At 39.1% G+C, this 12,485-nt stretch overlaps 1 protein-coding gene across 4 annotated transcripts; it reads left to right on the forward strand.

Annotated features, from left to right (window-relative positions):
• Nucleotides 1-1,239: 1,239 nt before the first annotated feature.
• washc2c (WASH complex subunit 2C) lies at nucleotides 1,240-12,111 on the forward strand. Of its 4 annotated transcripts, none has more exons than XM_082558212.1 (31): nucleotides 1,240-1,411; nucleotides 3,034-3,177; nucleotides 3,313-3,477; nucleotides 3,663-3,731; nucleotides 3,813-3,986; nucleotides 4,111-4,204; nucleotides 4,292-4,350; nucleotides 4,444-4,497; nucleotides 4,611-4,706; nucleotides 4,813-4,897; nucleotides 5,072-5,131; nucleotides 5,250-5,395; nucleotides 5,495-5,585; nucleotides 5,673-5,726; nucleotides 5,812-6,015; nucleotides 6,120-6,265; nucleotides 6,355-6,465; nucleotides 6,983-7,078; nucleotides 7,164-7,265; nucleotides 7,355-7,462; nucleotides 7,548-7,717; nucleotides 7,857-7,977; nucleotides 8,219-8,611; nucleotides 8,704-8,832; nucleotides 8,936-9,037; nucleotides 9,163-9,237; nucleotides 9,435-9,494; nucleotides 9,970-10,197; nucleotides 10,344-11,078; nucleotides 11,173-11,344; nucleotides 11,462-12,111. In XM_082558212.1, the coding sequence occupies exons 2-31, from the start codon at nucleotides 3,034-3,036 to the stop codon at nucleotides 11,608-11,610; spliced, it is 4,392 nt and encodes a 1,463-aa protein (XP_082414338.1). In that variant the 5' UTR covers nucleotides 1,240-1,411; the 3' UTR covers nucleotides 11,611-12,111. The 4 variants fall into 4 exon arrangements, with proteins under 4 accessions (XP_082414338.1, XP_082414337.1, XP_082414339.1 ...); XM_082558211.1 differs by having other exon boundaries at nucleotides 1,241-1,411; nucleotides 8,180-8,611; XM_082558213.1 differs by lacking the exon at nucleotides 9,435-9,494 and having other exon boundaries at nucleotides 1,241-1,411; nucleotides 8,180-8,611.
• The last annotated feature ends 374 nt before the right edge of the window (nucleotides 12,112-12,485 follow it).

The following is a 12,485-nucleotide window of genomic DNA, read 5'->3' on the forward strand; positions in this document are numbered from 1 at the left end:
GCAGTATTCACAAATTTCTTTTATTGTCAGAATTATCATGGTCAAATATTAATCTAATCAAATATAGAACTTGTGTAAAGGTGTAAATCAGTGGGTTAATTTTAAGGTGTGCTTTAGATTAGGTACATGCATCAGTAAAACTCTGAAGACATTTGCTTTGAAAAATGTCAGTTTTAGTAATTGGTTTAGCTGCAAATTACCACAAAAGATAACAGTCTTTTCTGCATGGTGTTTATAGAAAAGATATTCATATTAGTAAACTGTACATGCTTTGTTACTGACCTTTAGAGGGCACTGTCCTCCATCTAGACTCATGGTTCTCAAATAAACACAGGAGAACGGGAGCTCCTTGTAATATTATCTGTCCCGGAAATGCTATAAAAAAAGACTAAGCACCCACATACATGGCAAACAAGAGATGAAGCAGCAGAGTGAGACCAAATGAGCCCTTGTTTTTAGTTAGTTTTTTTTTAATCTGTTATAGCTGATCACAGCTGGTGTCAAGAAGTGCCACGTAACTCACGCAGCCACATTACCAAGCATTTCATGCGTACCTCAATCTTTTCATCAATGGGTCAAGAATATCAGCGGTCTGAGCACTTTTATTTGCTATAGCAAATAAAACTAATAAGAAAAAAGTAAATTATTTGCCTTTGCAACATGATACTCATATGAGGTTGGTAAGATTTTACAAAATAGGCCTTCTTTAGTTGTTTAAGACGAAGAAAAAGTCTGAAACGAACCGATTACTCATAAAATGTGATCTAATCTTGTGCGCCACCCCCCTGTCCATGACATGCACAGTTGGTGTTTGGAAAGGCTTTAGCCATGTTTTTTTGTTTTGTTTTGTTTTGTTTGTTTGTTTGTTTGTTTGTTTGTTTGTTTGTTTGTTTGTTTGTTTGTTTGTTTGTTTGGTTGGTTGGTTGGTTGGTTGGTTGGTTGGTTTTTTTGGGGGGGGGGGGTATTTGGTCTTGTTGTAATTTCAATAACAGATAAATGTATTCGGTTTTGCTTTCGTTTTTTGTTAACAGCTGACACGTGAATGAAGAGTTTTGCTTTGCCGTTACTTTATTGTTCTCTCTCGCTCTCGTTTATATATATCGGATTTCTTCTGGCATTCAATAACCTATGTATTTTAAATAAAACGCAACACTAACATGAATGAGATGCAGCGACAACCACACCAGTCACCCAACGCGGAAAGCCAGCCGTTTGGTCTGTTCCACTCCGCCCCACTTTCACTATGTTGCTGGGCAACGACAGTCAGGTGACTGTCTGCAGACAGAATATGGCTGACCTGTCAGAAGACCAATGAGGGAAAGGCCAAATTTTGCATAATCGATCTTATTTTCCTCGTCGTTTCTGACAACACTTGACCGTCTTAGAAAGCATTTATCCAGAGGTCGTCAAGGTAAGCTCGGGAGTGCGTGGTTTTTGTCTGTGTCTGTGTCACTCTCGTTAGCTCGGAACAGCAGCAACCACCGTTGGTGTTGGCTAGCTAAGTTAAGCTAGCTGTTAGCCAAACAGTCTGCGCTTTCTCTACCAAGAAAGAAATTCTAGTTACAAGAAATGACATTTAGGCAACTCTGTGGATTCCTCAAGCTTCCTTCCGGAAACTTGTAACACTATTGCAGAACATGTTGTGTCGAAGGATATTAGTAGAATGATAAAAGTTAAAAGAGGAAGTTATAAGTTAGAATTGCATTCATCGTGTTGCATTTCAGGCGCATATTTAAAGCAGTCAGTATCTGTATGCACACGCACATGCACAGACAGTCCTCCCATGAAAACTTTTAAATCTATATTTGGATAAGGTCTCCAGAAAAGTAATCTGTTCCGATTTACTCAGACGTAATGACCGCTGTAAGTTTTTGGTTTGCTTTGTTGTGGCTTAATTGGCTCAAAGGTCTTGGATTAGAATAGGTACTTGCATCACATTCAAACCACTCGTAGCTAAAGCGAGTAGCGGTGACTATCTCGTTACAATTAAATGTTTTTTCTGGCTAGGCTAGTCTAGCTATGTTAGTACAAATGCTGTATAAGCACCTGCTGCATACAGAGCTATTAAACATGGAGTTGTATTATAAGGACTTGCGACGTTCTGTGATAATTTCATTTCATGCGCATTTTTTTCCAATTACTGTTTAAGTTAAAAAAAAAAACAAAACACACATACGTGCATACAGCAGCACTTGGAATGGATCTCTAGCATCAGCTATGCACTTCTATTACCAGCGAACTGTGGCCAACCAACATTGGGCTCTTCCCGCAGCGGAAAAGTGGTGTTTGTATCCACAATATACAAGCGTCACACCACAGGAGGAAAGTAGCTGACCTCTGGAGAATAGGCACATGACACTGTAGTAGTAGTGACATACCCACAGTTGTTTTCAGTGGAGAGTTTTAAACCTTTGACCAGAGTTCATGCTGGCTGTTTAGCTGTGGGAGGCATCATGTGGGTTTTTTATTTGGCCATGCCGATGTCCTTGACTTTGATCTGGAGTGCCACAGTCCTGCCAAAGACCGCATTGTTTGTGTTAACTGTTGTAATTTCTTTTGATCTCAGAGCAGTGAGATTAATTACTGATATTGTACAGTTTTGCACTCAAAATTTATAGGTTAATTATTAACAGATTTGTCTGTTTGATACAATGTTCCAAGCTTATTGGGTCACCTTAAATGTAGAGAATATGACAAACTGGTCCTCAGTTCCTACTTTATCTCTGTGATATGAATAGTTTTTTCAGTGTCTGAAGACTTGTTGGTAAGGGGAAAGTTGTTTCTGGATGATGCACTTACAAAAACTACAAAAAAAACCCCCTAAAATATTTAAAAGCTATTTTCATCACCAAGCTTTGACATTCAATGCATTTGTTCAAAACAAGCTCAAATAAAAATTGAATCATTGTAGGCAAACCTTCATTTTATTTGAGGTTTTATTTATTTATTTTTTTACCATTGGGGTTTCAGAGGCATTTAAGGGCTCGTATGAATTATTAAATCCATTAACAGAAGCACGTGATCTGGTTGCAGATGAGTGGGTTGCCGGAGGGAATGGCAAATGGCCCAAGCAGGAGTGAACACTTAGAGAAAGATGCTCAGATTTGGGAGAGACCCTGGACTCTTGAAGAGATGCGACAAAACGGCGCCAACTGGTCCTTAGCAGCTGACTCAGGGGTAAGTCAGGAAGATCCTCCCCAGCTCTGAAATGGAGCAAAGAAACAGAAGATGTATGTTCTGTTTGGTGAATTGAAAGTCATCCTGCAAGCTATCCTGTCTTAATAATGTCTAACAATTTCCTTTTCTTTACAGCTCTTCCTCTTTCTTCAAGATTTCTCACAGAGAATGCTGTCAAAGACACACGAGATTGAAAAGCAACTGGACAGTCTGATCCGTGACACCAAGACCACAGACAGCTGCTTGCACTCTGTCTTTAATGACTTTTTGATGCTGTCCAACACACAGTTTATAGAAAATGTAATGCATAGCTTTTAAACATTTACACTGCAATTCCTTCTTTATAGCTTAGCTGTGTCTGTACATTATGATAACTCACACAACTTATTGATGCACTATTGGAGCCATGAGTGATCCAAGGTCTCTTTTGGTGAAGTTTACACGATGTAATCTGTCTTTTAACTTTTAACTTTTAACTGTTTCAGAGAGTGTATGATGAAGAAGTAGAAGAGACTGTACCCAAGGCTGAGGCTTCAGAAAAGAAGCCTCAGCAGGTACGTTAAGAAATTCAGCACCTGTTACTCGTATTTCTTGAACTATTCCCATAACTGTGATTATGTGTGGTTTTCCTTAAGGAGAAGTCTCGAGAGCAGAAAGAAGCAGAATTGATACCTAAGATGCAGGAAGCTGTGAATTATGGTCTGAAAGTGTTGGAGTCGGCCTTTGAGCATCTGGACATTAAAGCAGGAAACTCTGACTCGGAGGATGAGGAGGTGTCAGACAGAGCAGATGCAATCCTAGAGCCCAAGGTGTGCTTTCATCTTTGAAGCATTAAAGGGGATTATTGTAATAACTATAGAAAACCTATTAATAATGTTTCTTTACATTAATTTAATTTATTTTCTGTTTACTTCCTGTTTCCTGAACCTTTAGGATCTTTATGTGGACAGACCACTGCCGTATCTGATTGGTTCCCAGGCCTTCATGGAACAGGATGATGTTGGACTTGGTGACCTATCAAGTGATGGTAAAGTACTCATTATTACTGACGATAGCTTATGTAGGCACTCGCATAAAGTAACGTATATTTCTAACAGTGTTTCTGTCATTTCAGAAATGTCAGTTGACAGTGACAGGGACAGTGTGATTGAAAGTGAAGATGACAAAGAAGAAGTAATATCATTTTCACATTTTTTCACATATATATATTTCTTTTTTTTTTTTTTTAAATCCTTACATTTATTCGTGTTTCTAATACTTTAACAGCATTCAGACGATGATTTTAATCAGGAGGAGGAAGTTCACAATAGTATTAAGAAGGTAACCTGTTTCCCTATTTGTCCAACACATTAACAACTACAATACATGCTAAAATAAAATATAACTAACATTTTTGGTATTTTTTGGGGGGGTTTTCTCCTACGCTTGCCTAGAAGTCCTCCATGGTGAGTTATGAAGATGATGAAGAGGACGATGAAGATTCTGACATCTTTGGGGAATCAGACAAGGAGGATGACGAAGACACACAAGTATGCTACGCCCATATAAAGGACTAACAACAGTGTTATGGAAATGTCTGATTCCTTTTTTCTTCTCTGCTTTCTAATCTGCTCTGTTTGTTTTTGTCACGTTCAGAATACAGGTCCATCGTCATTTGCTGATGAGCTAGCTGCCCGAATCAAAGGTGAACCGTTCAACAAACCCGAGGGAGATCGTGCATGTGAGTCCTGTTATTACGAAACTTTTTAAATATTCATCTTTTCCGCTCATTGTATTCCATTTGATTGAAAATGAGTGCATCCAAGTTTACTTTTAAGATTTCCCAGAAAGCATTACAGCTCATCACTGCATGCTCAGATATTTTGTTTTTTTCTACCGTGTTATACATTTGAAGCATTGGCATCTAAGAAGAAAAGTAAAAGCAGAAAAGAGCCAAAGCCTGCAAAGCCACAGGGTAGGATACTCATTCATTCATCAGTACATGATGATTTTTGCATTAGTGCTTTTCCCATCACTTATTTCCAAAGCAGGGATTCCATTATTCTCAGTTTTGTTAATTGACATTGTAACAGCTGCTGAGGAAGACAGTGATGACATGTTCAAGCCACCAAAGATGGAGGATGATGATGATGAAGAGGATGATGAGTTTTCACCATTTGGGGGGAAAAGTGGCCTCTTCAGTGGAGGGAAAGGCTTATTCGATGATGATGATGACGAGGTGATAAAGTTATTTTGTCGGTTGCTCTGTTTCACCTGATTTCCACATTGTAGAGACTGTTTGAACTGTGTTGTCTTGTATTGTTGTATCATCATGCAGGGTGATCTTTTCTCTGAGGCACCAAAACCTGCTGTGTCTCAAGAGAAGAAAGCTGTGAATGAAAGTGTGAAAAGCACAGAAGAAAGTGCAGGTGAGAGAACAATATACATAAAATATTTACAGATGTTTTAAAAAGTGGACCTATAACTTAACGCATATCTTTTCATTAACACCCAAGAACCTACCAAATCTATAAAGAAGATTCCAGTCGGTGCTGTATCAATATTCCCAGGTAGGAATTAGTTTTATGATGGCTAAATAACCTTGTGAGTGTGTGTCATCATCCTTAAATAAAGTCAGTCACTTTCTGCCAACAGAAAGCAGCCTCTTCAGTTCAGGGAACAACTCCGAGTCAGAGGAAAGCAAACAGAATGGGACTCCAGCTCCTAAGACCACTGCCCCTTCCAAACAGGTTCCAGTAGGAGCTGTCAGAGGAGGGGGTGGGCTGTTTGATGATGAGGAAGACTACGACGACGACGACGACTTCTTCAGTGGTAAAAGCCTGAAAAAAGCTGACTCAGGTAAGAAATGAAAATGGGAACCTAAGCGCTACAGTGAAAGTTGAAATAAGTTCCACACTCTGAACTGACTATGTAGTGATTGTACTTCCTTTTTTACTTTTCAGAAAAATCCAAACCCAAGAAAGCTGTTGACCTTTTCAGTAATGATGATGATGATGATGGGGACATATTCAGTGACAAGTTCAGTGCAGCACCTCCACCTCAAAACAAGGAGGTAGTAGCAGATAAGGAAAATCCACCTGAGAAAAAGGTATAATCGCACACATTTATCGCTGCTGCGAAACATGATGACTAAGTGAATAAGATGAGTTTCATACATTCATTAATTTTTATGTTTAGATGCCTGCAGGGGCCATCTCCATGTTTGGTCCTGGGACTAAAAGCTTGCTCAGTGAGGGCCTAAAGAAACGGCAGCCATCTACCAGTGAGGAGTCTGAGAAAGCAGAGGAGGTCTGAATGGAACATTGTCTAACAATATTCTCCTGACAAAATCAAATTTACTGTGTTTTCACTTGCAAAATGGCAGGACTTTGGGCAAAAAGCTCTCAATTTGGCTTAATTAACTTGAATGCGAAGGCCATCTAGCATTTTAAAATTTTTTTGCAGTGTTTCATAATACGCCATCAACTATTTGGAGACTTGGCTGTATATTGAATTTTACCTTATTCCATGAAGGTCTGGGTGTGCAATTTGTTTTGTGGTTGTTCCTGCCTGTGGAATAAGTCATTTGTCAGGCACAGATCATATTAAATGCGCAAACAAGGGCAGAAACTCCAGTGCTTTCTGAAAATAGGCCAAATTCAATTTAGTCTGGAAAACACTGCTGGCTTTTTCTCCTGTTGACAGAGTTCACTTCTCTTTACTGTTTATCACTGTTTTTCTCATAAGATTAAAAACCTTATTCTGCCGCTTTAAAGTCAGAAAGGTATTTGTATTCGGTTTCACATCATCATGTTATGGATTTCAGAATGGTCTGCCTCCAGATGTTGGAAGTGCTGCTGTCAAGCAGCCTCAGAAACCCCAGACCAGAGGCCTGTTCTCTGATGATGATGAAGATACACAAGTAAGGCTCTCAGACATCAGTGGGTAAAATTAAAAACAGCACTGGTACATTTTATTACACTATAAATGTGTTTTGCCTTCCACAGGTATTTTCAACCAACATTAAGAGTCAGTCTAAGCCTGAAACTACAGGCCAGAGCAAACCCGCCATGGCTCCTTTGTCTTTATTTGATGATGAGGATGAAGAGGTGAAAATATTTCTTCACAAACTTAAATGAAGTTAGTCTTATTTTGGTGAGACTGCATCACTATAATCTGATGAATCTTCTGCTTGCAGGATCTGTTTGCCTCTGTAGCTAAATCTAAACCAAAACCACCTCAAACTAAAGCCTCCACACCACAGCCCACTAAGCCTGTGTCCAGTTCACTCTTCAGTGATGATGAGGTATGAATATATACAAAAAAACCAAACATTCCAATTCTTCCTGCCAGCACTTTATTAAATGATGGATTATTTTCTCAAATGACAGGACCAATGGCTAAGTTCAAAAAGTAGTGCAACAAAACCAGAGACCAAGACCGGAGGTATGAAATCCAGTGCAAGTGCCCCATCCAGTCTCCCCAGTGCCAAACCAGCTCAGAAGAGCACCCTCTTTAATGACGATGAGGATGATTTGTTTGCTCCAACAAAAGAATCAAGGTATTTACAGACTTTCCCTTCCTCCATGCAGAATATTTCTACTCATTGTAGAATGACTTTGATCTTAGTCTTTTGCAACTTTTGCAACGCTCTTTGACAGGATTTCTTAAATATCCTCTTGTTTTGCCACTCTTTATAGTAAGACAAAGCCGCAGAGGGTTGCTCTCTTGTTTGAAGATGAGGGTGATGATGATGAAGATAAAGGTTCCCTCTTTGGCATCAAACATGCTGCTAACACAAACGCAGCAACTCCAGCGAAAGTGAGTGCACTCATGATTCGTTTTGGGGTTTTTTTTGTATTTAACATTTGCTTTGATGCTTCGCTCCAGTGATCTTTAAAGGGGTCTTTCATTTGAAAAAGCATCAGCAAACAGTAGTGATATTTAAACTGAGATTCTGTGTAATATATTACACCCTTTTGTTGTATTCAGACCAAATTCTATAAATAACTCTTTTCTTTAGAGACCTGATGTGACCTCTCAGTCGTCCTCGGTCTTACAGAAGTCTGAGGAGGTTGCAGTTTCTGTGACAGCATCAAAGGACAAGCCATCAGTGCAGGAGAAACCTGCAACAAAGAACACTGAGCCAGTAACACCACCATCATCGTCAGAGAGCAGCGAAAGTAAAAAGAAGCCTGCTGGAGCTGTGAGTCTTTTTGGAGGCATTAATGTTCTCCCGAACAAGCCGACTAAGAGCCCGTTGGACGAAGACGATCAAGATGACATCTTCCTGTCTAAAGACAGCCCACCAACAAATGTCAAAAAGGAGGAAAAGAAGGAAGAGAAAGTGAAAACAAAGACCGTTAGTCTGTTTGATGATGAGGAGGAAGATGAACGGGATTGGAATAATCCAATATTTACGCCCAGTAAACCCACAACAAAAAACACTGTAAAGGTTTGTCTGCTTCAGAAGAATTGATTGAATTGCATGATTTTATTTCTCTTGTAGTAACTGTTAAAAAAGTCTGTCTGGATATTATTTTATAGTCTATAGAGGAGCGACCGCAGGCAACGAGCACCGGGGTGTTCCAGGATGAAGAGCTGCTGTTCAGTCACACACAGCAGAAGGACAACGACCCAGATGTTGACCTATTTGCCACTTCACCAAAAACTACAGTCAGTATATTTGATATGATTTTTACGTCTATCTTGTCCCTGTAGATAACATATTTCACTTAGCTACATAGTGTCTCTAAAAGCAGATATGTTCTTTTACTAGAGTTCCAAGCCTAGCTCAGTGAAGCCAGCAGCACAGAGTCTGTTTGCAGATGATATTGAAGATGACCTCTTCAGCTCCATCAAGCCAAAAGCTCCTCCTCCGGTACCAGTATGATTATTTTTAGCAATTAGATTTTGGGCTTCTGTTGTGGTAGGAAAAAATATCAGTTGTGTTAATGTCAAGTAAACTCAAAACCCAGAAATCCAATCCCTCCTTTTCATTCTTAGAAAGTAGCAGAGAAGCCCAGTAAGCCTGTTGACAAAGCACCACTCGCAAGTCCAGACCCTGTATCAGAGACTGAGGTTAGACTGAATTGCCCATATCATGCTTTCTTCCTTCTAAGTTTTTACTTTTTATGTATTTTTTTTAAATGGTTTTCAGTATGTTGTGATAGACGCACTTATTTCATAGTTTCCCTTATTGAAATACAGTGCTCTTTCTAGCTGAACACTTTTGGATTAAATTCTGACCTGTAATTACCTGTAATTTGACCACACAGAAACCCGCACCGAGCCCTGTAAAACCAAAAGATTCCTCATCGAAGATTGGGAAGCTTCAAGTAATATTTTTGTTTTCATTGAATCAAACGTCCTCATTCCTGACATTTCACTCTTGATTCCTTCTGAGGAAAGCTTGTTCCCACTTACATGTCTTTCTTTTTAAGGTTTCCTTCTGTCTGGGCTTTTAAAAAAAAAATTTAAAAAAAAATTCCACCTTCAGATCTTCAAAATGAAGCATATTGTCTGCTTTGATTTGTATGTATTAAACAGGGAACAAAGTTTGCACCTGCTACTTTGCAGTTTCACTTGTTGGCACTTACCCATCTTGTTCTTCCTTCACTTCCATCAACAGTTCTGGTTTCTCATTTTTCTCTGAATGATCTGCTGTTTGGAACTATGATGAGAAACTTCATGAATAGATAATAGCCAGAAATGTCTATTTATTTATTTTTTGAGTCACATAATTAGTCTGTTTTAAAAAGGTTAGTATCATATTTATATTTTTCACTTTGACCCTATTTTGTTTGCATTCAGGCCAGTCTGATGATCAACCCTGCTGCGTTGCTCCCTGGTGCAGTACCCACTATGCCAGGAGATGCAAGTTTATTCCCTGGCATGGCACCCAGTTCCTCCTCTGGTGTATCCAGCTCAAGCTTGAGCCCAAGCCCTGCCACAACTCCTGCAAGAGCTGGACCAGACAGAGAGGGAGGCGTCAGCTTTGACACCCCGGTCCAGGTCACAACATTGCAGAGCGCACACAAGGTGTGGTTTTTGTTTTTTGTTTTTTTTGTTTGTTTTTTTTTGTTTGTTTTTGTTTTTTTGATTGATTTGATTGAGGCTTATTATTGTCTTTCTTATTTTTCGGATTTCTGGGTTGACATTGTTAGTGTGAATCTTCTGTCATGCAGAGTCGCACCAAAGGTTCCGCACTTCGGAGACCCCAGTCCAGAGCAGCGAGGCAGCAAGCGGCCCAAAGATCTGTGGAGGATACAGAAGAGACCCTAGGTAGAAATGTTCTTGGGCCAAACCCCACCGTGTCTGGTTTAGTCTCACCTACATCGGACAAGTCTGACCATTTGCACGTCGATCCAACACTACCAAGCTTAACTGCACATACAGCCCTGCCTTCCTCTACACCTTCTCAACCTTTACCCATTTCCACAACTGCTCAACCTTTACCCTCCCAAGCTTCCCCTAGACCATCCGAACTAAAACTACCAGTGTCCTCGAAGGCTGAAAAGAAAGACTCTGTAAAGGACAGTAACAAGCTGCTGCTGTCTCCTGATGAGGATGACCTTTTTGGCTCTGACAGTGTGTTTGGGGGAACCTCAATCTCTAACAAATCCTCCACCAGGCAAACTTCTAAGGCGGTGCCCCCTCAGGCCAATAGCGGGACGGGACTGAAGAAGGATAAAGATAAAACCACACTCCCATCCATTTTTGATGGCAACACTGATGACCTTTTTCAGAAGGTTAAGCCAAGACCAACTACTAAAAAAGCCAAGGCAGCATCCTTTTTGGGAGAAGATGATGATGATGACGATGATGACATCTTTGGGCTGAGCAACAGCTCCACTCCCTCATCTACAAGCAGTAAAGAAATCAAGAACAGCAGTAGTTTTTCAAAGCAGGACCTCTTTCAGGTACCTTTCTTCTTATTTTATTTTTATGTAAATGAGATTGTCTGTGTCGTACTCCTAATGAGGTTTATTTCCTCAAACATTTGTCTGTTCTCAGGACGAAGTAGCCGCTGTGCCTAAAGTTAACAAGAAGCACAAAGAGAAGACCATCGATGCCAGCTTGTTTGATGATAACATAGACATCTTTGCTGACCTGACGGACACTTTAAAAACAAAAGAGAAGTCCAAGGCAAAGGGAGATACCAAATCGATATTTGATGACGACATGGGTAAGCAACAATAAAATGCACGTGGTTATTTTTAATGGAAATGTTCAATTTCGCCTTTTCTCTTGTCTGCCTGGCTTGTTTGACTAAATATTATGTATGCCTCTCTGTTCTTTAAAGATGACATTTTCTCAACAAGCACAATAAAGCCAGTGGCAAAGGCTCCTCCTAAAACAAAGAAAACAACACCATCCAAGGAGAACAGCAGTACCGCAACGGATTCAAGCAACATTTTTGATGATCCACTTAATGCTCTGGGCGGGAATTGAACTGTCGTTTCCACGTAGCCAGATTTGTACAATTTGTGCATTCATTCTTTTGTCATTTGGATCATTGAAAGATATCAGATTTGCTGTTAATAGAGTATTTATTCATATAAATTCATATAAATAATGTGGCTTATTTTTGGCAATCAAAGTCAAATGAAAATAATTCCAGCTTTTTCAAAATCATCCTGTTGTCATTGTTATTTTATACTGTTAGTCTTTCCTATACATAATAGCACTTTATAAGCATACCACATGCTTAGCCTCGAAGTCTCCAGAACTTAAACGGCAACTGTTTTGTTTGCATCCATGGGCTTTGCCATGTGAGATTTCATCTCTTTAGGTTTGTGCCATATCATGTTTATGAGAAATCATTGTGTTTACTTACTATCTTAGGCATTTTTGACAATGTTTTTATTAAGGAAATTCACCCATTTCTTAACTTTGGTTGTGATTAAAAAGAAAATTCATTTTTAATAACTAAAAAGAAACATATTTTAAGGATCCTTATTGTCTGTGATTATTTCAGAGTCTGTGAATTTCATGTATGTTGTCTGTCTTTAGGTATAGGCAGTTGTGATTTTACGTTACGATTAAGATTCTGTGATTTTATTTACTTTATTTTTATTTATTTATTTGTATTCTTTGGTTGAAGTCACCAAAATTAAAGGTAAAGGGGGGATTTTAATTTAGTTACATTTCTTGATTAAATTGAAAAAATTAAGCTTTAACTCGTGATACCAAATTCTGTGCTTGACATAGCAGCCTTTTCTGTAGTATAAGAAGTGCTTGGTGACATAGAAATATACAAATTGGTATACGTTTAGATAAACGCATACATAAGATGAATGATTTTAAATGCACTTATTTATTTAGAA

Source organism: Aulonocara stuartgranti (assembly GCF_965226115.1).
Source record: "Aulonocara stuartgranti genome assembly, chromosome: 13".
Lineage (NCBI taxonomy): Eukaryota > Metazoa > Chordata > Actinopteri > Cichliformes > Cichlidae > Aulonocara > Aulonocara stuartgranti.

Excerpts from the sequence above, each read along its gene's own strand:
- washc2c (XM_082558211.1), top strand. The coding sequence starts at position 3,034 with ATGAGTGGGTTGCCGGAGGGAATGGCAAATGGCCCAAGCAGGAGTGAA. Across the intron at positions 4,205-4,291 it reads TGGTGACCTATCAAGTGATG|AAATGTCAGTTGACAGTGAC; the intron begins GTAAAGTACTCA and ends CTGTCATTTCAG. Across the intron at positions 11,079-11,172 it reads CAAAGCAGGACCTCTTTCAG|GACGAAGTAGCCGCTGTGCC; the intron begins GTACCTTTCTTC and ends GTCTGTTCTCAG.